The sequence below is a fragment of the Henckelia pumila genome, chromosome 4, assembly GCF_033568475.1.
Source record: "Henckelia pumila isolate YLH828 chromosome 4, ASM3356847v2, whole genome shotgun sequence".
NCBI lineage: Eukaryota > Viridiplantae > Streptophyta > Magnoliopsida > Lamiales > Gesneriaceae > Henckelia > Henckelia pumila.
Window position 1 is genome coordinate 7543418 of NC_133123.1, and position 27184 is coordinate 7570601.

At 32.4% G+C, this 27184-nt stretch overlaps 2 protein-coding genes across 4 annotated transcripts; both read left to right on the plus strand.

The window, feature by feature from the left end:
• Window positions 1–13408: 13408 nt before the first annotated feature.
• On the plus strand, window positions 13409–19786 carry LOC140864732 (protein phosphatase 2C 70). 3 transcript variants are annotated; one of them, XM_073269065.1, is made up of 14 exons: window positions 13409–13469; window positions 13551–13754; window positions 14817–15009; window positions 15140–15334; window positions 15435–15610; window positions 15692–15850; window positions 16715–16858; window positions 16941–17002; window positions 17403–17538; window positions 18073–18167; window positions 18407–18522; window positions 18609–18738; window positions 19447–19501; window positions 19586–19786. In XM_073269065.1, the coding sequence occupies exons 2-14, from the start codon at window positions 13575–13577 to the stop codon at window positions 19745–19747; spliced, it is 1803 nt and encodes a 600-aa protein (XP_073125166.1). In that variant the 5' UTR covers window positions 13409–13469; window positions 13551–13574; the 3' UTR covers window positions 19748–19786. The 3 variants fall into 3 exon arrangements, with proteins under 3 accessions (XP_073125166.1, XP_073125168.1, XP_073125167.1); XM_073269067.1 differs by having other exon boundaries at window positions 13421–13469; window positions 13561–13754; XM_073269066.1 differs by having other exon boundaries at window positions 13445–13458.
• Window positions 19787–20607: 821 nt separating this feature from the next.
• LOC140864032 (probable LRR receptor-like serine/threonine-protein kinase At5g59680) lies at window positions 20608–25662 on the plus strand. The gene is made up of 9 exons (XM_073267911.1): window positions 20608–21133; window positions 21471–22017; window positions 22452–22915; window positions 23414–23549; window positions 23842–23913; window positions 23996–24064; window positions 24291–24362; window positions 25083–25154; window positions 25233–25662. Exons 1-9 carry the CDS (start codon window positions 21040–21042, stop codon window positions 25270–25272), a joined length of 1566 nt encoding a protein of 521 aa, XP_073124012.1. The 5' UTR covers window positions 20608–21039; the 3' UTR covers window positions 25273–25662.
• The last annotated feature ends 1522 nt before the right edge of the window (window positions 25663–27184 follow it).

A 27184-nucleotide genomic window follows, 5' to 3' on the forward strand; every position in this document is an offset into this window, starting at 1 on the left:
TTTTTTAAAAGGTCAGGGTTGAAGATGCCTATTAAAATTTCACAATGAAGAAGTGTGCATTTTCAATATTTCACAGGGGTGGTTGGTGCAAATAACTCTATAAATTAATTACACAAAATTCATTTAATTTTGTGTGATAGATCTCTTACTCGAATCAAATCATGTAAAAATATTACATTTTTATGATTGAAATATTATTTTTCACCATATATATGAATCAAGTAAAATCTCACAAGAAACTTACTCATATAATTAACTAGGGGCGGCAAAAATTTCCGAAATCCCGACCCTTCCCGAATCCCATCCCATTCCCGTCCCGAAAAAATCCCAACCCAAAATTTTCCCCTACTCGAACTTTCGAGATTTTTTCCATCCCGATTAATATCGGGAGCGAGATCGGGAATAAAACCTTATCCCGACGGGATTTCCGACCCGTCCCGAAATAATATAACAATATATTTTATTAATATTATTAATATAATAAGCTAAATATTATTAGGTTTCAACAAATATAACACTTAATTGTGAACTTAATTCACATAATTTTTATTGTTTGGACCATCAAATTGTAAAATCACGAAATGTCATTTTATTTTTGTGTAAGTTTTTTAAAAATTAAATTAATAATTTAATTAATTCATATTTATAATTATATAATTAGAACAAATATGTAGAACAAGACTCAAAAGATTAATTTGACAATCTATTTACCAAAATTTATTTAGTAATTGTATCCGAACATTTTATTAATAATTATCCGATACATTTTTTCTATTAACAAAACTTTAAAACATTATCCAAAATATTTTAATAGTATATGTTTTAAGTTAAATATTTATTTTTATTTATAAATATAAGTTTCTAAATAGTATATTTAATAAAATTATCACAATTTTTTTTATTTTTTGAACGAAATCTTGAATATGAAAAAAAATTCGGGATTTTCTCTCCCTACCCGACGGGATCTTGAACATTCGGGATCCCGAATAGTCAGGTCCCGAAATATTTCGGGTACGAGATCGGGAGGAAAAAAAGTTTTCCGATTCTTTTCGGGACAGGAGTTGGGTAGGGGGTTTACGGAACGAGTCCCGACCCTATTTCACCCCTATAATTAACGCATACAATTAGTCGATATGGACTATATATTACACAACACAAAAATATCAATCAATGTCATAAAAGTGTAGAATCGAATATGTTTGTGTGTGTATAAATATATATATATATATATATATATATATATGTGTGTGTGTGTGTGTGTGTGTGTGTGTGTGTGTATAGTGAACACCAACTGTGGATACTTATGTGAGCACTGATTGAAATGACGCCCTATATTCGAACAAATAGATGTCATCTATATAGGTGCTTACGTATGTGCATACGTTTGGTGCTAACCATATCAAAGCCGTATATTATATATATATGATAGTTTTTTTTTTCAAAAGCCGAGTTTTTCATCTTTTGTGAGACGAGTTAATCATGCCCATAATTACAATAAAAAATAATATTTTTTTACGGATTACCCAAATAATATATTCATTTCATAAAATTAACTCTTGAAAATGCTCACATGGGCTTTTGTGAACAATAAAATATATTTCACTTAATTTTTATCTCTCCAGCTAGCTTGCTAGCGTAACTGCATAAGTACACTAGCTCATACAATAACACTTGGTAAAATCTACTACAAAATTATAATTTCCATGCATAATCTTTATAACTAACATGCCAGAGTATCTATGTTTCTGTCGATTGACCAATTCAACAAAGAACGAATTAGATCGACAAAGGATATATATATTCACCTGCAGTACTGTGTTGGCCATCGTCATCTGAGATACAATCTTGAATTTCGATTCAGACATTATAGAAAAGATCATCTCCAAACTATATCCCATTTCGTCCATCGATATTGGTTTATATATATGTATGCTCGCTAATTATAAATCGGAAAAGGTAGAGTATACAGAGAGAACATATATATATATATATATATATATATATTATATGCATGGTTTCTTATTTGAAGGAGAACACAGACCAACTTTATCCAAATTCAACAGCATCCACCAATTCTTTGAGGTCCTCCTTAATTTGAATCTAGAATCATTTTTATTTATTATTATTTTTTTAATAACGTTAAAACTCACAATGATTACTTTTCGGTACGTATTTGGCACATCTTTGGACTAACATTATAGTTTGCAAGCTACACGATTGTGATATCAATGGGTGTTTCGACTAAAGTATTTGGCACATCTTTGGACTAAAGTACTAAACTGCATTAATTGGAAACTATGTACGACAAGTTTGTTTGAGAATGTGTTTGTACAAAAAATTAAACTCGTGATTATTGATCAGACACTCAACGATTCCACTAATTTGAATAGTCAGTTGGGAGCGACATTCTATTTGTATATTGTGATATCAATGGGTGTTTCGATTGGTAGAAATTCGATGTTGGCCGCGATCTTAAAAATTGTACGTTCACGAGAATTAAACAGTATTTGCAACCTCGAAAAATAAGTGATTACAAAATTTTTCTTAACAAATTTGTGAAGAAAAAATTCATAATCACTTATATTTAGAGAACTTACAAACACTACCTTAATAACTTTTGAAATTAAAAATCAAACAATATTCGTTTCAAGTTTTTATATCCCTAAAATATCCATCTTCTTGTCTAAATTCGGCCCCCTCATTCAGTCATTCTCAAATCCTAGGTTTTTCATTTCGCCTACCCAAACTGTCATTGAAACCTTGAATGTGCAAGTATATATTCTCAGAGCATGTACAAGCAGTGTTCTAAAAAACTTGATCATACCTCGTTTAAGCTTGAAACTTCTCCAAAACGCCTTGTTTCGGCTAAAAACGGTAAAAAAAAACTTGTTTCGGCTAAAAACGGTCAAACACATGTTGATCATATTAAGTGTCATTAAATACGCTTAAGTGCAATTTTTTAAAATACCAAAATTGATTAGTAACACGAAGAAAGAACATGAATTATCAAATTTATTATTAAGTAATGCTAGCAATGTAAAAATTGTACAATCTTGGAAAGTTAAGTGTACCAATGATGAGTATATGCAGTACATATTGAAGAATATTAATACTAATATTTTAAAGTATTCTAGTTAAATTGAGTTTGTATTTGATGATAACTGATATAAAATGAATGATATAATAAATTGAATTAGACTTTGGCAAAAAATCAATGCATTCTAGTTAAATTTATTATATTTAGGCATTATTTACTCCATTAATTTGTATTAGATATTTAAAATTTTACGTTTAAGCTCGTATTAATATCACATACGCTTGCTTACTTTCAAGCTTCGATGCGTTTCACGCTTTTTAGAACATATTATTAATTGATAATGAGCTTATTTTTATTATATTATTTTTAGATATGTAGGAAACTATTAATTAATATAATTTTAATACTTTTATGTTTTTAAGAACTTGAAATTTATTATTTTAATATTAAATTTATGGTAATTTTATCATTTTATTTATTATTTGAATTAATATTATTAAAATTTTAATAAAAGTTAAAAACGTTTTTTTGCGTTTAAACTCGTAATAATCTCGTTTAAACTTGAAAAATTTGAAACTTGACATTCACGTTTCGACGCGTTTCGCGTTTTTGAGAACCTTGTGTACAAGGGTAGGGTGAAATATAGTCTGATGAAGTTGGTAATTACTAATTAACTTGATCACATGTTGATGCCAACGTTGATACTTTCATTTTATAATATTCTTATCGTGTTTAGATAGAGTTGCAGAGATAGTTGAAATATTAATTTTTTTATTCAATTTAATAACTTTGTATTTAAATTTTAAAAAATAGTAAAATTTTAGATAATTGAGAAAAAAAATTAGACATAATTAAATTTTAAAACTTAGAGATAATTTTTTTTAAAAAAAACACAAATAATTAAAAAATGCACATAATAGAAAAAAAAATGAGACACGATTAAAAAAGACATAAGAAAATAAATTTATATATATTTAAAAATTTAGATATTTTTCGATTTTATAAAACTTTTATATTATTTTAAATAATATTTATAACGAGCGATCATGAACGACCGTTCATAATTTTTTTTTAAAAAAAAAAATGTAAAGAGTTGGTGAACTTCACCAGCAAACTGCAAAGACTCTTCACCCGAGGGGCCTACCAACATCACCCCACATGAATCACCAACATCACCCCACACATGAATTACGTACGTACTTGAATACAAATTTGTTCAAAGGGAATCGTTGTTTTTTTTTTAATTATTATTATAATTTTTCAATATTAATATTCATGCATGATGCATATGGAAGCAGCACCTTCCTATTTATTCCATTTTTGGGGTTCCAGTCAAACTCAAAATAGTGCTTTGTAACTCTTCATTTGACTTCAAAGAAACATGTTTTTTTAATAAAAAAAATTAAAATTAAAAATAAAAATAAAGAAACATGATTTAGATTTTATACAAGCTGTGTGTGTTTATGCGACTATACTGTCGGCCTGTGTGTGGTAGGAACATCGTGCATTGTAATGTGTTAATTCCATTATTAAATATTTAAATGCATAAACATCTTCATGTCAACCTTAATTACGATGATTCACGTGATGGTAGCATAAGAGTAATATTTTCATTTAGTTAAATTATAATTTAACTTCGCGAGATATTCTATATATTTTGATAGATCTCACATGTTCAAAATCAATTATATAAGGACCTTGGATTTGATATTAAGGTACGTATTATCCTTATACTAACATGATTACATGAAATCAACCCCTTAATTATACGGTTATACCACTCATTTTCTAGTATGAAATTGATGTCCAAATTCCATCATGAAATCTTGAAAAAAATGTGTTTATTTAGGTTGGCGAAGTCAAACAATATTTTTGGTTGTGAACTTATAATAATCAATTTCTTATTTGAAAACAAATATTGCATATGCGTAATGTACGTGTTATGAGTAACGTTTTTCTAACCGCACTTCATTAATGTTATTCCACACTCGGCTACAATTTCTATTTATTAAAAAACAAAAAGGGGACTTCTAGAAATGAAAAAAAGAAGTCAATAATCGAAACTTGATAGCGTGAATTTGGGTAGAAAAGAGAATTTGTTTTTCCTCCTTGAATATATATATAGCTGGGGAGGGCGTGGAGCAGGCGGTCGGCAAAAAAGGTAAATTTTCAAATGGCGGGGGAATAGCTAAGTTGACATTTTAACAATATATATGTGGATAATTTTGCTATCCTGCCCACTCATCGTGCCCACCTAATGTGCCCACCATGAGGTGACACTCAACTATTGGATGTGATGAATTGTGTGTCCAATAGTTGAGTGTCACCTCATGGTGAACACATTATGTGGGCACGGTGGGTGGGCAGGATAGCAAAACTCTATATATGGATATGTTATATATATATAAACAATCTTTTAATTAAAATATAAAAGGTTTGATCTATTGGATATCAATCGCTTAAATACCTACTTTAACGCCGACTAATGTGACATTCACATATTGGTTATTAGATGTACAAGACACCACATGAGTCGGTGCTCATGTGATGACATAGGTACCCACTGTAGGTACCCGAATTAAAAATCAAACCTATACATCTATTCTTCTATTCTATATCTATCTATATTATAATGCTTAAGGGTGCTAGAGTAACCGTTTTTGGTCATTTTAATGTTTGTACCAAATTACCCCTATCAACCTATAACTACCCACTTTCTCACATTCATCTCTATGTTATTTTTTTAACCATCTATTTTATAATAATAAAAAATAAATCATGATAATATATATATATATATGTAAATATATAATATTATATATTATATCACACGCAAAACGTGTGCATGGATGTTAGTATATATATATTCATACGCATACACACATACTATACATCGCACATAGCAAGTGAATAGCGTTGACTATGGAATGCATATACATGCTATCTTTGGGGTATTATATTAAGATGTATTGGATATTTCTCGAGTATATATATATATATATATATATATATATAAAAGGTCCACGAATAAAGTAGATCTCACAACAATATCTTTTGGTAGCATCGGGCACAAACCCGATTCATTCCTAAATGTTTGGACACATTTCTGGTTCAATTCTAAATATTTGGATGTTACCGGTTTGGTCCTAAATCTTTCTTAAAAGTTTCCGGTTCAGTCCTAAATGTTTATACGTTCCCGATTTGGTCATAAATGTTTTCCAAAAGTTTTCGATTCAGTTCTAAATATTTTTACATTGCCGATTTCGTGCCAAATATTTCTCAAAAGTTCCCGGTTTGATCCTTTCATCTACTCGTGTGTTAAAACTAACATCGCATAGTGTTATATCATTTCTATTAATTTTGTTATATTCTCATTCATGATGCTTGCACATTTAAGAAAAAAAATTGAAGGTTTAAAACTCTTTTTATAATTTAAAAATACTATTTGGAAAAAATTTACTATTAAATAAAACTTAATTTCATATCACTACTTCAACGGTGGTCAAATACTTCATTATATTTTCTCAATTGTTAACCATAAGTATTCTTCTCTTGAAAATTTTGATGAAAATTTCAAATATTTTGTGAAATAAGTAATACTAATTATTTGCTAAAATATTTGTTTATTTGTTTGTGATTGATAATGTTTTTAACCAATGTTTTCATAACCGGACCGGTGATCGAATCGGTCTACCGTAAAAAAATGGTCCAACCGGTCCGACCGTTTTAACCGGACGGTCGAACCGAAAAACCGTTTATATAATATAGTATAATTAATAATATCTTTTAAATTTTAAAAACCTAAAAGATGTATATAAATAGACAAAAATATATTTATCATAATTTTAAAAATAAATAACTATATAAATATATTCAAAATATTAATTATAATTATACATATATTTTTAAAAATAAATAAATTAATTAAAAAAAACTATAATAGTACTAAAATAAAATTTTTAACAAAGTACAAATTCCAAATAATCATGTATATATATATAAAAATATTAAATTAAAATTTAAAAATTTAAAAAAACACAATTTTTAAAAAAAATAAAATAAATTCGAAAAACCGGTTTGACCGGTTTTCTGGCCGGTTCTTGGGACCGGTTCTAGGCCGGTTCGACCGGTTTTGACCGATTCTTGACCGATTCTGAGCGGTTGAATCGTTAAAACGGTTTTTGGGGGTGTTCCGGACCGGACCAGTGATCGGTTCCCGGTCGAACCGGCCGGTCCGGTTCGGTTTTGAAAACATTGTTTTTAACTATAAGATTTCACGGTTCAATTATTTTTTATTCTATAATTTTATTTTACATAATTTATATTATATTTTAATTTGAAAGAAATTCTTGTTCATTTATTATTATTATTATTATTATTATTATTAACTTTTATTTTATTTAACTTTGTTTTTTGTTTGTAAGTTTTTTTTATCACGCTTTGTTTGTAGATGAAAGTACCAAACCGAAAACTTTTGAAAAATATTTAGGACGAAATCTGGAACATAAAATATTTAGGATTGAACCGACAACTTTTTAAAACATTTGGGACCAAACTGGGAACGTAAAAATATTTAGGACTGAACCGAAAATTTTTGAAAAATATTTCGGACTAAACCGGAAACATTCAAACATTTAGAACTGAACCGAAAATATGTCCAAACATTTAGGACTAAACCGGGATTTTCCCCGATAGCATCCATCTTTAATTTTTTATCTCCCGATTCATACTTGATGATCGTTAGGTAGTCAAATCTTCGAATTCCAAATTCAATAAATTGCAAGCTTAGATGAAATTTGAATTTTATGTGTTATATTTTATCATCAAATTAAGCATGTTGTGTTTTATCCACTGATGTAAAAATGTTTTTTTTTTGGTTGGGAAATAGGCGATATACATTACGAGTTTGTAATCATTTTTGATTTTCTGGTTTTCTAAAGACTAGTATTCTAAAAAATGGGTTTAAACGTGAAACATAATGAAAACAATACGATTTAGATAAAAAATGGAAAAAAAGTCAAATATAAGTTGACCATACATTCGTCATTAAACATGTTTTATTGAGATTGAAAGTGATTTTTTTAAAAAATTATCAATTAAAAACTCATAAAATAAAACTATTTTCTTCAAAATAAAAGAAATACTCCCGGCCGTCATATCTCTCTCAAAATCTCTCTTTAAAATTTTTGTGTTTTATACAATATTTAAAATTTTTGATGTGGTTAGTCATAGGCACTACTAAAAATTATAATTTGAGATTTTTGTTCTTTTAAAAAATTGACAAATTATTCTTAATCTTATATATATTTATTAAATATGTGTGTTACTTAGTCTATATATATATATATGCATATATATTGGTAGGAGATAATCAAAATTATATATATATATATATATATATATATATATTTTGGTAGAAGATAATAAAAAATTTAATAAAAATTTAAAATATTTAGGTTTGTAAAATTTGAAACTTGATTTCGATTGTATGCTTTTTTTTTTTTTTTTTTTTTTAATTTTAAACTTTGCAAAAGATTAAGCTGGCTGACATCATCAGAGCACACTTTTTCATGTCCAAATGAAATCTTTCTCAGTCAATGCCTATAGCAATTAGGTAATCTAAATTATTGTTATGACATTCGATTTCCAAAAAGCGTTGTGACAAATTTTGAATGTCACAATTTTGAAGTGGCAACATTCCACATTTTGACAACATGAATTCCGTCATTTATTGCGGAGCAGCATAATTGTGGGATTTTTATATAATAAAAAATAATTATTACCTTTTTTAAAAAAGAAATTAAAATAACCAATTTAATTAATAATCTAATTGGTCATGTTTTGTGTTTTCATCATCTAATTAAGGTATCGTTTGGTACAATAAATGAAAATTGAACGAGACATAATTTTTTTTACTAATCTCATGTTTGTCTCAATTTTTTGGTTAATTTAATTTCATCTTATCATGACCAGTGATGTTATTACATATAGGTTGGATGAGACATTAGATATTCATATAACAAACATTAAACGAAATTTTTGTTTTGAAATTAAGGAACGGTGAATCAAGGTTTATTTTCAAACTATCCTTATATTTAACTCTTGATTTTATTATAGACCTTAGTTGATTTATGATTATTTTTAATATAGTTTATTTTGGCAACCAAAAATCACAAACGTCAAAATATAACCACTCGCATACATATTTTATCTCAGATTTCACAGAACCATATCCTTACATATATTTTATCCCAAAATGTACATACCAGTATATTTCTTTTATGTTATTTAAGTATTTTCCTATAATATTTTAGTTAATTTCACGTGCCTATCCAAAGAACATTTGGTTAGAAAAGTTATATGCATGGAACGTATATAACAAGCATATTAGAATTTCCGAATTTTTCACTTTTGTTGATACTTCTATTTAAAAATAAAAATAAAAATGTTTTTTAGTATTTATATAAAAGCCCAAATCGCTTCTGTGTTTTTTTTTAATAAAAATAGTTAAAATAATGAACTTATTTAAATGTTTTTTTTTTTGGAAGTTACGATTTTTGTGTCCAAAACATGTACATATTCAATACAAAAAGTTCATGATACAAACTGAATACAAAATTCGACGATATAATAAGAAAAACTCAAATATAATTGATGTACGTTGTATTGGAAAATAAAATTTAGGAACACAAATTTCCATAAATAAAATAAATTCAAAGAAAAAACAAACGAATAGAAATATATATAGATTCAGGAAGTTGCCACCCAAAGAGCTGGCTTAAAATTATCACTGCAAAATCCTTCGCCTCCGTATTCCCCTTCCTTGCACCAATTCAGCCCATGATCATCAAACTCATCCATTTCCATTATCAAATCCTCAAAAATTTCCCCTTTTTGATTCTGTTCCACTGGATCCATAATCACTTTCTTCTTCTTCTTCTTCTTCTTTTTCTGTTTCATCGGAGGTGAAACAGCTGCCGCCACTCAAGAACCAAATCTTGAGTCTGCCGCCACTCCTCTCCGCGTGCATGTAGGAGGAATCCACTGCTTCAATAATCAGCCTCCCGCCTTCTCTACGGCTGCAGTACACTCGCAAATTATTACCATTGGAGCCGCGCCTCATCGAAGTCGGCGGCGGCGGCGGGGGGACAATAATATTCTTGAATTTCTTTTTTGAATTCTTGATCTCCTCATGTAGGCTTGCTGACAATGATTTCGATTTCTCGGGATTGATCAATGGAGGCGACTGATCATCGCAGATATATGCAGTACTAATTATGACATCGCATCCAGTTTCACTCCCTAAATTTTCAGTGCATAATTGGAGGGAATATTTGACGCTGAATCTTGAATGTGTACTGTATATGCTCCTGTTTTCGAGTACTTTCCCAGATTCAAGATTTTGGCAGATCACCATGGTGTGGGAGAGTTGAGAAGCTAAGAGAGGATATATATTGGAATAATATTAATTGGTGATAAAAAGTGATCAGGGGAATTTATATTGATGCATATTGAATAAATTCATCGAGCTGATCGAATGAATACATCAGCATGCAAAACCACGTTTTTGTGATAGGCATGCACAATAAGTGTTGATGGAGAGAACCGAGCTCGTGATCACTTGGTCTAAGTTCACTTAATACTCCGCCGATTAAGGGATTGTATGAAAAAATATATATAATTTTGTAGAAGTAATTAAATTTATAGATTGTAAATAAAGTGAAAAAAAATTATAAGTAGGCAGTGTTTGAAAACAAAATAAAAAAATTGATAGTCAACAGTACCGGTAGCCTTTGATAAATAAGATATTTACTAGTATCAATTCGTTATTAAATCATTTTAAAGAATCAAAATCATCATATGACCAGCTTTTTCATTTTATCTAAATTAGGTAAAAGCTAACACTGAATCTTGGTTTAAGAAACACATAAAAGTAAATTTTTTTTTAAGTAAAAGCCAAAAGTCACTTATTTCTAATGATCGCAAACCGTCTCTAAAATACTTTCGTTAGAAAATGATTAAATGATATATATGTTTTCGAATGAATTATATAAGTCGAGTCTCGCATAAAAAGGAAGGTAAATCATGTTTTATGTTAGCAGCCGTTAAAAAAGGTGATAATGATTCTCGCCGGTGCATCTCTCCTCCTTGATTTCTAAATTAATTAATATGATATAATAAAATATTTGAAATGCAACTGACGAGCATGCCACATACGGCCATACGGGGAACACATGGACTTTATATTATCAAGCCAAATAATATATATGAAAAGCTTCACAAAAATAATAATAATAATAATAACATGAAAAGCCATAGATGTCTTCTTAATTTAATTAATGTAGATAGAATTAGACAATACGCGTATTTGAGTTAAAGTCAAAACTGTACGTTTTTTTGTATTTTGAAGGAAGGGGAGAAAAGCCCACGAGGAGAAATTACTAAAAGGATATTCATGCCCACTACTTTTCTATATATATTTAATAAAAAAGTTATCACTATTTTTTGTAGCATGTAATTTTTAATATTTATTATTTGAGATTCAAAATATTTTCAAATGCGATTATAATTTACACATACTCGAGCTTCTATTTTCAATTTGTTTCGATAGCATTTGATGTTGGAAATATATTTAAATAAAAATTTTGAATGAAAATAATAGATCATGAATGTGTAAATGTCTTTTGGCTCTCCATATTTTTGAATTAATTTCAGGCTTTTGACTCTCCATATTCTTGAGTTAAATGAAAGATTAATTGAGTTAATTAATCTTATGACTCTTGGTGTGCTTTTTGAAGCCTATAAATAGTGTGCTCATTTTCTCAATCCAAACACACACATTATTCAAGATCTCACTCAAGAATTCTCTTGCATTTCATATTGTTAGCTCTTTTTTTGGCATCCGTTAAATTTTGGTGATAAAGTGAAGGTACGATTCAAGTTCGCCGGAGTAGTGAATTTGTGCTTAGTTTGCTACTGGTTTTTTCATTGTATCCTGGGTAACAGACGTCTGTACGTGTTGATAATCAAGCATCTAGTGGAGTGGACGAATCTATTTTAAGAAAACTGTACTAGTTACAAGCCTCGGTTTGCTTGACTATTTTCTTACTTGTTTGCTTTATATTTTTCAGTATTTGTGTATTCGTTATATTATTGAATTGTTATACGATCATTCTTTCTTCTTGTAATATTATTTCTGTAATATTCACGTTTTGAGTTTGCATATTTTGGATAACATTTGAATCCCAATTTTAATTCTAGATGTTACAAATTGAACTTGTTAAAATCCACCAAAAAATAAGTTTTTTTTATGGTACCAAATTTTAAAAGTTGAATAATTAATGTATTCACAAAGATGTCAAATTGCTATAAAGAATAAATTTGCTATAAATCCCTAAATATAATTTCCATTCAGTCTCTATTAAAAAAAAAAATATGTTTGAACTCTTTGATCTATAACAAAATGTTTATGCATTCTCTATGCCCACATATTTTTTTTTTTGGATAAAAGTCGGTATAAAAACATTTAAAATACAGTAATAATACATGATATTTGATAATAAATTATTAAATTATTTCAAATATAGTATCAATATATGCTTTTTGAGTACTCAAATATATATATGTATGAAAATATTGATATTTATTACATACTAGTAAACATATGCACACGATGTGTGCCTATAAATTAAATATTTATCGTGTATAATAAACTTTTATCTGCAATATAATAAAAATTGAGTAATTTTATATTTAATGCAATGTTTTTTTGTTATAAATTTTTGATTATTTATTTTATTTAAAAAGAATTATGGCAGTTATGGGTAAGAGTATTTTGGAGATAAAAAATAGCATGTCATAAACTACCAAAAGTAGTTATTATGTAAGCCTCAAACTTAATAATATAGAAGAGATAGAAGAGATTTGTCTTTTTTTTAATGAACAACAGTACAAAATATTGGAAATATGATATTAATATATGACCTTGGCGTACCAATTATTTTAAATATGATACTAATATATGATTATTGGGTATCCAAAAACGTGTTCCAAATGTTGATATAAATAAAATTTCCAAATTTGTACCCAGAATTTTATCTTTTATATCAGACTTAAATCAGTTATTGCTCAAATATTATATATGAGTATTATATTTTCAATGTTTTGTATTGAATTTCACCAGTGAAAAAATATTGATCCAGAAAATACAAAAACATTTGTAAGTTTAAAACAAAATTGCTGAAGAATGAATTCTCAAATCTCGCGTTGGGTTGTAAAAGAGAAAAGAAAGAAAGATATGGGGTTGAAGTATAAATGAACATTTATGTTTGGGTAGAAAGAGAGTTTTAACTGTAATAAGATGAGTGACCATTTCAAAGCGTCCTTCTCGCGAGGCCGAGGCACGGTTTTCCCCTCTGTTGGTTGTTGTTAGGTATGGCTGGTTGGTAATAATACAAAATAAAGTTCGAATTTTTTCCGATAATATAGAGCGTTAATTTTCTCTCTCACCTAGGAAATCATAGTGATTGATAATCCAATGGATAATCCGATGCAAATCAGCAGCAGCACTTTGATATCATCATCGGTAGTGACTTTTGGGATAGTGATTCTTATGTTGCTGCTCATTATCATCCTAGTCCTTATCGCTTGCAAATTCAAGCCATGGCGTCGCTTCATCTCCTCCGCTGGTCGCCACCGGTCGCGCATCTCGATCAAGGTCTGATTTTTTTTAAAAAAATAAAATTTGAAATGTGATTTTGATATGAGTGTTGTGAGCTTTGGTCGTGAAGATACGTTTTTATCGGTTTTCTGTTTTGGGAATTTTGGTGCTGTTTGGAAGTGCATGTTTTGTGTTTGAGGTGGATTATATTGCATCTTTTTCTCTAATCCATTTCTGCATTTTTGTCATTCCTGCATAGTTTTGCATAGTAATCTTGCTGGGGCTATTTGTTTGGAACGGACGAATGTTGTTAATTTCGTTGATATGATATTCCCGTCTAGGCGTTGAACGTTTTTTTGCGCGTGACACGTGCTTGTCTTTTGAGAACATTTGAAATGATCGCGATCATGTGAGAACTGGAGGGTTTCAACGCCACTATTTGAAATTCTGGGTCTCCTTATCCGGGTTCTGTGTTTTTCTTTGCAATATTATGTTGTGTGGCACAACCAAATATTCATTGGTTTTCCTGGAAAGGAAACAGGGCTTCAATTTTGTGTTCTTAACCAATGCCACTTGGATGTCGATGTATGGAAGCTGATAGTTAAGTGCTTGCCATGCGGAGCAGTCTCTGTTGGCTTTTAAGTTTGTGTTCCTAAGGCTTGAGTACATAAAGCTTGTGTTACATATATCTATCTCAAAATTCAATCATAATTCCTTTTATCTGGTTTAAGTTCCTTGTTTTATGCTTATTCCTTAAGTTTTGCAGTGTTTTTGTAATGTACCTAGATGCATAATCCACACTAGTATTTATGTTGAATTGTTATGCAAGATGATGCAATGCTGGCACCAAACATAGGAACTTTTTTCTTTTTCACTGTTTCCCAGTTTAGTTAAATTTGATGGTAACCGTGTAATGGTTATTTCGAGGTTTTCCATATGCATTAGTTGCTATTTACTTTCTTTACATGATGATTTTGATGCTTGTGTTTGAGCATGACATGAATTGTTGCTTGGTTAGCTTGATGTAAGTACCTGCAATGACTGTATCTTCTGAAAGTTGTGCCCTCTTATTTTTTCTACCCCTCGTGATTGGTCCGTACTTTACCTTGTCCAAAACAGGACGATGACATTGAGAGGCCGCTCGTTTCTGGAGACCAGGCTATTATTGAAAGCGAAGGCAGCGTGTCTATCATTGGTGACTATATTGACCCATCTGGTTGTGATACTCAAGCTGGTTTTAGCTCTTCACCAAGTTCTAATGCGGGGGAACCTAAACAAAGGCTTCCATCAACAACTTCTCACTTGACCCACAGTAATAGATGCTAACCGTTTTCTTTGGTATTTTAAACTATAAATTATTGTAAAGTTTTTGTCCAATTATAATTGTGTCAAATTTTGTGTTCTTTTAGTAGAACTCAGAAGTTTCTTGTTGCTCTTTCCAGATGACAGCTTTATTCTCAACATTCCAAATAATTATGAGGATGATTTGGTGGGTCATACGCTGAAGCTCCCGATCGCTCCCAATAAGTTTGCCGAAGAACTGATATATGGAAGAAGAGATGCGGACTATTGCTCAAAACATGATCCTGATAAGAGATCTTTCAGAGACCCTGTTCCCTCTTATGCTGCAAATCAGAGTAATTTTCTCCTCATTGACTCTATAAGTTCTAATGTTCTTGGAGTATTGTTGGCAGGATTTATAAAACACATGATCATGATTTTCTCTTAGAAGTGCAGGAAGTACTATCATGCTGGAGGTAATTTCTGGGCCTTCTTCTGGGCTTCGGTATTCCATACAGTCGACGGATACTTCCAAGCTTCCAGTGACTATCGGAAGAGTTTTACCTAGTAATATATTGTTGAAGGACTCGGAAGTTTCCGGAAAGCACGCAATGATAAACTGGAATGCAAGTGTAAGCTTAGTTCTTTGTTGTGCTATGCACTTGATTTTCATACTATATGCTTTCTGTTTTGTTGACGTTGCACTGCTGCAGAAATTTAAATGGGAGCTCGTTGACATGGGTAGCTTGAATGGTACACTCTTGAATTCCCAAGCAGTTCATCGTCCTCAATCTGAAAATAGACATTGGGGTACTCCAGTTGAGCTCTCAACTGGAGATACGATAACTTTAGGCACAAGTTCAAAGATTCTTGTAAGTTGATGCAGCCATTTGGATTTTATAATCTTGTCCGTGCTTTGTCTCTGAAACAATCTGTGCTGGAAAGTTTTTAAATATTGTCATGTATAGCTATCATTATTTGCTCCTGGTTGTTTGTTTAGAATATTGATGTATATGATAATGGGTGTCCTTGTGCTATAAACTCATATGTCCCACCAGGTTTGTTTTTAATTCTACATCTTCTTGTGTCTTCCTGTTGCGATCCCATTTTTTCTTGTTCTGGAAGAGGAGATTAACCAGAAAATCCATCTCGTTTGTGTCACCATGTTCATTATTTGTCTCCGTAGACTGTTATATTATGAGTGTTCTACAATGACAGGCACTTAAAAGTTCTGGCATTAGTTTGATGGTAAAATCCAACACGAAGCTTTGAGAACTTAGCTTATATTCTATTTTAGTATAGTTGGGAAAAACCTAGGTATGGAAGTGGAAGGTACACATCATCCTGGTATAGTTGTAGGTGCCAAAGAGGGTGAGGATGTAACATGTTAACAATGTCGTAATTCCATCTCATTTCCCTTCCCCTTCCAGTTTGGCTGAAAGGATGACTGGATGAGGTAAAACTCAGTAAAGTCTGAATTAACGTTGACGACAGCGTATTAATCAGGTTAAAAGTCTATATTTTTAGTTGCTGAGATGAGATTTATAGAAACACTTCTTGGTCTATATTTAGTTGCTAGAAATTACGTAACATCTCTACTCTTAATTGATTTTTCTCTTACTTTTTGTAGCCTACCCCATTGTTCTAAGTAGCAAATGAAATCTATGCCTAGCGGCTCTGGCCCTTCTGCAGTTTTGGCTACCATTGATGACTGTGCTCTTTGTTACCTGTTTCAGGTTCATATTACAACTCAGACAGATTCCCAGATTCCCCTCGGCATTGGCATAGCATCTGATCCCATGGCTATGCGTCGAGGAGCAAAAAAGTTGCCCATGGAAGATGTTTGCTATTACCAATGGCCTCTTCCTGGAACATATCAGGTTTTGCAGTTATGCCTTATTTTATTAATTTATATACATACCTGAATTAGCGATTTAGGTTTTTGCTTTTGATTTGTTGCAGTTTGGAATTTTTGGCATTTGTGATGGTCATGGTGGAGCAGATGCAGCAACATCCGTGGGCAAGTAAATCTCTTTCTTTAACTTGGACTATCCATTGCTACATGTGGAGAATCAGAAATAAAGTTTGGTTTGATATGCAAATCAGCATCTATGATTGATATTATTTTATTTTATCTTTAATTCATTGCTGCTGTCAAAATTGTTATCCACGTTATCTATTTTTCTTTTGAATACCACTTTCAAGAATTCAGACTGTTTTCACTGCTGTTGCATTGAAGTAGTTAAGTCAAGCAAAGGATTGGAGTGAAGCATTATTTGGTCTCTTCTGTACTAACCTTAGTGGGTGCTTTAGGTTTACACTGCATGCTTCATGTTAAATTATTTCGATCATTCATGATTATAATTTCTAGTATTGACAACATATTCTTATGGAAAACATATGCTTACTTACCATTTATCCCAGAATAATGCCTGAAGTAATTGCTGACATCTTGTCGGATGCGATTAGAAGAGAGAAGGTTTTATCACATTCTGACGCATCTGATGTACTGAGAGAAGCATTTTACCAAACTGAATCGCGCATTAGTCATTACTATGAGGTTCTACTCTCTGCCCTTTTTACCCTTGTTCTACCATATTTTTCAGTTTCTTGAATCATAATATTCCAAGACGTGCCACGTAGATCACTGTTTTCTAACGTGCTTTCTTCTGATTGAATTAATGTACTGCAATTCTTCGAATGATGTCTATTTTTTCTAGTGTTTTTTATAGTTCAGTCTGATGTATTAAAGAGGAGGATTATAAACTTTGTGAAAAGCCTTAATGTCTAAAGAATATAATACTGTGGGCATACATTTCTTAGGTTGGTAAGAGTTCAACTATTTGCTACAAAAAATTGTTTAACCTCGTCTCTTTTCATTGTAATGATCTAGTTAGAGACACAGAATGCTATTATTCATCAATATAGTGAGTTATACCGAAGATAATTAGTTGCTAATTCTGCTAGACTTCTACCGTGTGCGGTTTTATAGGAACCCTAAAATGGAACCCACCGGAGGTTCTCTAGTTTCCTGTCTTCATCGTATGATATGTTTAAGGATGTTAATTTTTTTCTGATATTAAAATTGTTTCAGGGTTGTACTGCAACTGTGCTTCTGGTTTGGACTGATAGTCATGGAAATTTTTACGTACAATGTGCAAATGTTGGGGACTCAGCTTGCATTGTAAAGTACGTGTTTATATTTAACATGCTTTCAGATTTATATTTTCAGCAAGATAATTTTGAGACAATTGATTGTTGTGTGGTAGACTCATTCAGAGATAATAATTGTGTTCTGGAGTATTGAATATTTATGTTGTCTCATATATGGCATACCTTGGCCACTGCTATCATGCTGTGAAAAGGATCTGGATTAATTAATTTAGTATGTTTTCACCTGAGTTATTTATTGACAAAATATTGAACAGTGTTGGGGGGAAGCTGATAAATATGACGGAAGACCATAGAATAACCAGTTATTCTGAAAGACTCCGTATGCAAGCATTAGGAGCGCCTCTGAGAGATGGGGAAACACGAATCTGCGGTGATAAAGGCCGACTTTTGGCATTAAAAAAAAGTTTTAATTTGTTCATCAAGCATATACTTACTTCATGTACTGTTTCCATTCAGGCATAAATCTATGCAGGATGCTTGGAGACAAATTTTTGAAGGAGCAGGATGCTCGCTTCAGTTCGGAGCCCTATGTAAGTGGAGCTGTGTATATAGACCAAACAAGCCAGGGCTTTGCTCTATTGTCTAGGTAATTTGCTGAAAGTGAAATGGTCACCTTCTTTTGTTTTACCCCAAAACTATTTTCTTGCTTCTCTACTTCATTTTTATTTAATATTAATACAGACTTTTTTAAAATACTCTGTATTTTTGTATTATTATTTCTCAAGTGGAATGATATATATATTTTTTCTCTCTCTGTTTCTTAGAAATAAGAACCAAGAGATTTCTTAGAAATAAGAACCAAGAGATTTCTTGTAACACACAAAGATCCTGTTTCCAGGAAATAAGTCTTTCTTTCCGTTTGGATACAAATACCATCTTCTTCAAAGGATTCTTGTTCATTTATTGAGATGTCCCCCGCTCATTTGGAAGGGCGTGAAACTAAAAGTTTTGCCTGCGTTTGCGTACCTAATGTGTTGAAAATTTCATTGCCAAAAATAAGAAACAGAGCGGCAATTGATTTGACAAGTTAGTTGATTGGTAGGGTTGAAATTTAGATGATGACATTTTCTATTTGGAGGTGAAGATGTTCAGATTACTGAGTTTTTCGGCAGTATGCTTTATCCCCAACTCAACTCATTTCTTCATCTAACTTCCAAAACATATTTTGTGTACATAGTTTATGTGTGTGTTTCTGCAAGAGTGAATACCATTCCCTCTGCACGATATATATTAGAAGGATTTCTATGTTGCTTTTGCACATTTGTAACTCTGCAAATTCTTGGTTTGGATGTAGTGATGGCTTTTGGGATGTTGTTAGTGCCAAGAAGGCGGTGCAGCTTGTGAATCAGGTAATATGACTGATGTTCTTCAATTTGTTTCCGACTTTTTGAGTTCGCGGTTTCTGATCCTACCTCATCCATATTTTCCAACAGGCAATGGAGAGAAACGCAATGGACAGAGACAATGCTGCGGAGAAGATAGCTAATTTTTTGTTGAGTGAGGCTCGAACGTTGCGTACTAAGGACAATACCTCTATAATATTTGTAGATTTTAACGACGTTGACAGAATCCAATCTTGTAAACTTGATCCCTGAAAAGATTCAAAACCAGTTTCATCTATACAAATTCTTTCATATCCGCTTACTCCCTGTTGACTGTCTGTCTTTGTCTCTGGTCATCAATAAATTATGCCACAAAAGATTTAAAATCTGAGTTGTGGGTAATTTGAATTTTCAATTTAAATTGACTTTGATAAAATTCTCACTTTTATGTTTAACGATGGTGCACTAATTTCATCTTACAATTAACGACGAACCTTGCTTTACGTTGTGTTTGCATGAGAGGTGCATGAGAGAATTCGATTTGAAAAGAAGAATCTGATTTAAGAATGTGTGGAAGAGATGAATTTGAAATGTAGTATATTTTTGGTATATTTAAATCTATCATAATTATCGCCTTCGATCAATCTTAATTCATCCAATCAATTAGATCGATTTAAATCCATAGATTTGAGATTCAAAACTTCAAATCTTTCAATGCCATCACAATTAAAAAAACGTAAAACCGACTCAAACGACTAGCATCAACATAAATTCCTAGAGGCAATTCATTCAATCATATATTAGTATTAATTATCTTTATCGAAATCACTTTAATCGAATCAATTAATGTTCTTTAATAAAATTAGTATTAAAAATTAATCTAATTATATCTCGTAATGTCCTTTTTTGTACAAATCCTCTTTCTCGAGCTTAAAAGAAAAGAAAAAAAAAAGCATGTCAAAATAGCTCCTCATTTGACTAATTTTTTTATTAAAATAACTTGAATGTTCTTTTTTTGAAACCAAATCAACTTGAATTATTAGTTGAATGTGGTGTAAATAGATGATGAGAATAATATTATGGTATTTTGTTTTTTTGTTTTAAACTTTTGAAGTGAAACTCCGAAGCGTCACTCGAACAAAGGAAGCCCATTCATCTTTCATATTGCGGTCGGTCCCTCTTCTACGGGACAAGATACTGTTTCTTCTACGAGAAATTCAGCGGCGGGGCGAGAAATTGTATAAATTCAGAAAAATGCCACAGATTTGGATCTTCATTTGTGAGACGTTGACTTGCGGACACTTCATGTCGAAATCAAAGTGACGGGCATCGCTCTGACCTGGTGTAGTTGTTGCTTCCCGCGTGAACCGATGTATATATGATTCTTTATTCTTTCCTCTTCACCAACTTCATCTGTTTCTTGCGGAATTCGCCAAACGAACTGACCAATTCCATTCCCATTCCCCGACTCCGCAAAAGCTTTGCAACCCTTTAGCCTTTGCACCTTCCCTCTCTCTCTCTCTCTGTCCAAAGATTTGATTTTTCTTGGTTTCTTTCTTTCTGCCATGTCTTTCTCTTTGGTATGCATGAAGGTGCTCGCTTGTTTACTCTTCGCTTTATCTTTCCTGACCTATGTTTCCCTTGCTCAACCCCTTAGAGGTAAGTCAACGAACGAGGAGCAAACCCTCGATTCATTTTTATTTTTGTTTTCTTGTTTTTGGTTTGATTATGATGAATCCTTCATGAAATCTTGCCAAAATTTTATCTGGGATTTTGTTTCTACTGATAAATTCCTAAACTTCGGTGTTTCTATATGTGTTGCGGGTTTGCTTGTTGATTGAGTTTTGTTTAATTAATCTATTAGGATTGTGCAGATTGTTTGTTGCTCGAGGCTTAAGCTCTAATTATTTTGTTCTGTTATTTTGAGGTTTTCTTAATTATCGAATTTCATTGGCTAATAGAAATCAAATTTTGGTGGTGTTCTTTGGTTTTGCAGGTTTCTTAATTGATTGTGGCGCCGCAGTCAAGTATTCCTACAATGGATTGGAGTGGCAGCCTGACACGGCGTACATATCGACTGGAATTTCCAGGACTATAACAGAACAAGTGCTAGTCCCAACTCTAGCCACTGTCCGTACATTTCCTGTGAAGAACAACCTCTTCAAGAAATTCTGTTATGAAATTCCGGTCGATCGGACTCGGAAATACTTAGTCAGGACATCATATTACTATGGTCGAGTGAACGGGAATGTCAATCCTCCTGTTTTTGATCAGATAGTTGATGGGACATTTTGGAGTGTCGTTAATACAACCGATGATTATATAACTGGGAATACAAGTTATTACGAAGGGGTCTTCTTGCCGACGGGAAAAAATTTGAGTGTCTGTTTAGCTTCAAACACATACACTGATTCTGACCCTTTCATCTCTGCTCTAGAGGTTGTGCTTTTGATGGATCAGTTGTATAACTCGACAGACTTTAAATCTTATTCTTTGAGTTTGGTAGCTAGACACAAGTTTGGGTATGATGGACCACATATTGAGTAAGTATTTGAGCTCCTTTTGCAATGTATTGTCAAATTGGATGGTTTATGTATTATCTGCTTCTTTATTTTTATTGAATATATTCAAGGCTTCATAGTTTAGGGTAATTTTGGAAGAAACTTGTGTGAAAATCTTTTCTTGTGATCATTTTCCTCTGTTCATGGTGTTTGTTTTCTTTTCTTTTCATTTAAAATTGGATTTCTGACAGTGGTAATCATTCTGTTTGGTCTCCCTTTTTATTTTCAACCATTTCAAATATCATGATTCAATGCGAATTCTGAATTTGTTTATCTAGAAACCAAAAAGTCCATTGTGTGTTCTGATGGTTCGACAAAGCATACTGTAGTGTTACTGTTCTTTACGGAAGTTTATCATTGCATTGTTCAAGAGGGTCTTGTCATTTCTAGTTAACTTCTGGAATGCCAATGAGCAGGTATCCAGATGATCTATTTAACCGCTATTGGCAACCATTTGGAGAAAACACATTTTCGCCATCGAGTTCAGGAGAACTAGCTGTTTCTGGTATCTGGAACCTTCCTCCTGTGAAAGTGTTTCATTCACGTTTGTTGACAAGCACGTCAGAACCTTTAGTACTACCTTGGCCTCCGGGTCTCCTTCAAAGCGCAGATTATTATATTGCTCTTTACTTCGCGGATGATCAAACTTCTGTTCCACGGAGCACAAGAACGGTTGATATAACCATAAATGGTGTCACATATTTCAATAACTTGAGTGTGACTCCAGCTGGTCTAGTTGTCTTTGCAAACCAGTGGCCGCTTTCTGGCGTTACAAATTTAACTTTGACTGCAGCTGTTGGATCAAGCGCTGGCCCTATAATTAATGCTGGAGAGGCTTTTCGAGTGCTTCCTTCTGGAGGGAAAACACTTCCACGTGACGGTATGAATCAGCTCTTAATTATCTATAACTTGGATGGTTAGTGGGATTGTGTTTTACCAGTCCCTGCAACTCCTTTCCTCATTGGACCAAATTCTTGTATACGAAACTGATTTGATCATGATATTGTGAACGGTCAACACAGTATTTAATTATGGTAGGTACATCACCTTCGAAAATAATTTCCATGCTGATGATAAGTTTGGCTCATTCACCTCCTCAAATGCTCTAACATTTTTGGTGTCTTGCACTACACAACATCTGTTTTATGGCTCTTTAAAACCTTTCACCTGAATGAACCTCTTAACTAAGGGACTTTTATAAAATTTCTCAGGCATCGAGCCTATTGTTTCTGGCCTTCCTCCCCTCCCACTCAAACTGGAGGAGGTGGTAGTTGGTACCTAGGTGGTTGATACTTCGAAACTTTTCCGGATGGAACTAAATGCCGACCCTAAATCAGAGATGTGATCTAAGTTCTCTTTTTTCCTTTCTTCCTTTCAGTAATTGCAATGATAGACTTGAGAAATAGCTTCAAACACCCTCCGGCTGATTGGAATGGTGATCCATGTTTACCTAGTAGATATTCGTGGACTGGAATTACTTGCACAGACGGGCCCCGAATTCGTGTTGCTACCTTGTAAGTTGGACTTTATCATTTATTTTTCTTTAGGGACGGAGCTGAAACAGTGGAGTTGAGGAGTGCACATTTTTTAACTATATTTTCAGGGTTTTCAAAACTAAAATTTTTCATATTTATTTATGAAAAAAAAATTAAACCTGGTGAGCAAAAGCTGAAGTTTTGGAAGATTAACTTCAATTCTATTTGTGCTCTCTCTCTCTCTGAGCTCCGGCACCCGTTCAAACCGACACTATTATCATCTTGGGCAAATGACTCTAGGAGCTAACCTTTTTTTCCCTATTGTCCTCAGAAACCTCACAAGCATGGGTCTTTCAGGGTCAATTTCTCCAAGTATTTTTAGGATGACAGCATTGACTAGCATGTGAGTGAAAAACAAAATCTTCGAGTGCAATGAGTTGAATAGTTTGAAGAACATCTAATTGATGGCTTCCTGTTAATAACAGATCGCTTGGAAATAATAGCTTGTCAGGGACTATTCCAGACCTCAGTTCATTGATTGGATTGGAAATTCTGTAAGTTGGGATATTCTAAAATTTTCAGGCAATGGCCCTCACAATTACTTAGAGGATAGTTAATAAATGAATTGAAAATGAGATCTTGGTGGTTAATGACTTCAATTTGCAGAAATGTGGTTGGAGTTTTCATCAACTCAAACAATCTTGTTTGGATGTCACCTTTTTCAAAAATATTTACAAATTAATTTTTTGTATGTATTAATATACTCCACAATTCAATTAGGCATTTGGAAGACAATCAACTCGGTGGAGTGATACCTGCATCTCTGGGAACACTAACAAGATTACGAGAAGTGTAAGTATTACTCGGAAGCATTTTGAGAAGTTGAAAGTCTAATGTTTCTTGCAGTTACTCGTTATCCTTCCTCAAAGTATTTGTACTGTGATTGCTCCAACTAACCGAGTTCGTCTGCAAAGCTGTTTTTATCTACTCATTTTACTGTATCAACTGTTATTTTTTCACCTCGTATATATATATTCAAATTAGGCACGTATATGCTCTCAAAAATAATTTACGCATAAAGGGATCAGAAAATGTTATAACAATGAATCAAAGTAATGTTTCTCAACGAGCTGCATGTACACAAGCCAACCCTCTAGTTCTTCAACATGTAATTTTGCTCCTTGACCTTCCTGTTGAGCTATGGATTAGTTGATAGAATATATTCAGTCGAAATGCAAACACTTTACACAAAGTATATCAGTGAGGCGACAGATAAGTTTGTAATATGTCCTGGTTTGTGGTTACGTGAAAATATGCTGATTCTTGAATAATGCTCATGTACAATTTTCTTCTGAAAACTGTGACATCAGCCGATAGAAGAAAATGGAGTCCTTGGGAGATTTTTTTGAGCTTCTCCAAAATTATATATTTCTTGTGCGGCCTATTGGCTCGGTATTTAGGCTTTCCGTTTATTATGGACAACATACTACATTTCATTTGTTGGAATAAAAATTTGGGATTTCCTACGAGCTTTGCAAATGACCCCATGCTAACATAGTTTTATACACACAGCTTTCTGCAAAACAACAATCTGACCGGCCAAGTACCAAGCAACCTTGCTGGAAAAGCAGGCTTGACTCTCAGGTCATTATTCTCAGCTAACAAACATTTCCCTTGTTTTCACTTAATGGTTGAGTGATTCAATTAATATTTGTTGTTCAGGTATTCTGGGAACCCATTTTTGACACCGCCCCAACCGTGAAGGAAATGTTCAAACTTCTTCTCTTCAACCTGCTAACTTTACATTCGAAAACATGCCAGGGTCGAGTTCTTCACGTACAATTCCTGAAGAATTGGGAAGTCAAGTTTATGGTTCATCCACTCTAACCACGTTCTTACTTCTACAAGCAATACAAGTGAATATTATCGTTTTATGTAGTTAGATAAAGTGTATTACCCTCTCTTTTGGAATCAGCTGTGCGTGCATATTGATTTGTTTTGATATTGATTTGTTTTGATAGCCGTGTCATTCTTTTCCCCCACAATACGTTATTGTAAAATTTTTACTCTCCTTTTGGAATCAGCTGTGTGCATATTGATTTGTTTTGACAGTGTAGTAATTAATTATTTTTAATGTACTGGATGTTTGACTTTTGTGGCTTAGAATAGTAGCCAATGTCTTTAGACAGTAAATATATTATTATATCCACTAGTTTAAATAGGCAAGCTTCTTTTTTACGTGTATCAATCTCAATCTTTGAATGAAAGCTCTTGCTGCTAAAATTCTTCTTCTCTGCACAAGCTTAATTTTTTAGCTCATTTTTATTCTTCAAAACTCAACATTTGGTACCAGAGCCAGCTTAAAAAATCTGGTTTCTTGAGCAAAAATCATGGCAAACCCAAGCAATTTACAGCAGGTTGCTCTTCCAATTTTTGGGGGAGAAAACTATGAGTTTTGGTGCAAGAAGATGAAGACTGTGCTCATATCTTTAGATTTGTGGGATCTTGTTCAAGATGGTTACAATGATGAAGAATCGGAAGAACCTACAGTAGTTCAAATAAAGGAGCTAAAAAAATCAAAACAAAGAGATGCTAAAAAAATCAAAACAAAGAGATGCGGCTGCTTTGTCAAAAATTCAACAAGCTGTAGCGGATTCGATTTTTCCAAGAATCATGATAGTTGAAAAATCAAAAGAAGCATGAGACATTCTTCAAAAGGAATTTGGAGGAGATGAGAAGGTACGAAGCATTAAACTTCTAAATCTTAGAAGAAAGTTAGAAAATCTGAAAATGAAGGAGAAAGAAAGCTTGGATGTGTTTCATTCAAAGTTTGTGGAGTTATTTAACCAAATGAAAACTTATGGTGAAGAAAATCAAAGAATGATTGAGAAAATTTTAAATTGTCTTCCGGAGAGATTTAATCCGATAGTGGCTGTTATTGAGCAAACAAAGGATATTTCAAAAATGAACATTCATGAATTGATTGGAGCATTAAAATGTTATGAAGAAAGGTTGGTTAGACAATCTGAAAAATCTGTTGAGAGTGCATTTCAATCAAAATTAAATATGAATGTTAAAAACAGTGGAGAGTCATCTTCAAGTGGTTAACAAAATAAAGGACAATCATTTCGAGGTGAAAGATTTGGTAGAGCAAGAGGAAGAGAAAGAGGTTGAGGAAGAGGCAGAGGTTTCTATCATAGAAACCAAAATGAAAATGAAAGAAAATGCACACATTGTGAAAGAACAAACCATGAATACAAGGATTGTTGGTAAAAAGACAAGTCTAAATGTCGCACTTGTCATAAGATTGGTCATGCACAAAAAGATTGTACTGAAAATAATCAGCAACAAGCCAATTTTTCTAAAGAAAAGGGAGATCAAGAAAATATGTTCTATGCTTGTCATCTTGCCGCCGAAAAAAAGAAAAATGTTTGGTATATTGACAGTGGTTGTAGTAATCACATGACGGGTGATAAATCGATATTTTTGAGCATTGATTCAGTTGTAAATTCTGAAGTGAAAATGGAAAATGGTACTCTTGTTACAGCACAAGGAAAAGGAACAATTTGTGTTGAAACAAAGGATGGAAATAAATACATTCATGATGTGTTGCTTGTGCCGGATTTAGAGCAAAATTTGTTGAGTGTTGGACAGCTTGCTCAAAATGGATATGA

Bases quoted from the DNA above. Each gene is read 5' to 3' on its own strand.
- LOC140864732 (XM_073269065.1), top strand. From the start codon at position 13,575: ATGGATAATCCGATGCAAATCAGCAGCAGCACTTTGATATCATCATCG. The intron at 15,335-15,434 runs GTAATTTTCTCC...TTAGAAGTGCAG, and splicing joins CTCTTATGCTGCAAATCAGA to GAAGTACTATCATGCTGGAG. The intron at 19,502-19,585 runs GTAATATGACTG...ATTTTCCAACAG, and splicing joins CGGTGCAGCTTGTGAATCAG to GCAATGGAGAGAAACGCAAT.
- LOC140864032 (XM_073267911.1), top strand. From the start codon at position 21,040: ATGTCTTTCTCTTTGGTATGCATGAAGGTGCTCGCTTGTTTACTCTTC. The intron at 23,550-23,841 runs GTAAGTTGGACT...TATTGTCCTCAG, and splicing joins CGAATTCGTGTTGCTACCTT to AAACCTCACAAGCATGGGTC. The intron at 25,155-25,232 runs GTCATTATTCTC...TTTGTTGTTCAG, and splicing joins AAAGCAGGCTTGACTCTCAG to GTATTCTGGGAACCCATTTT.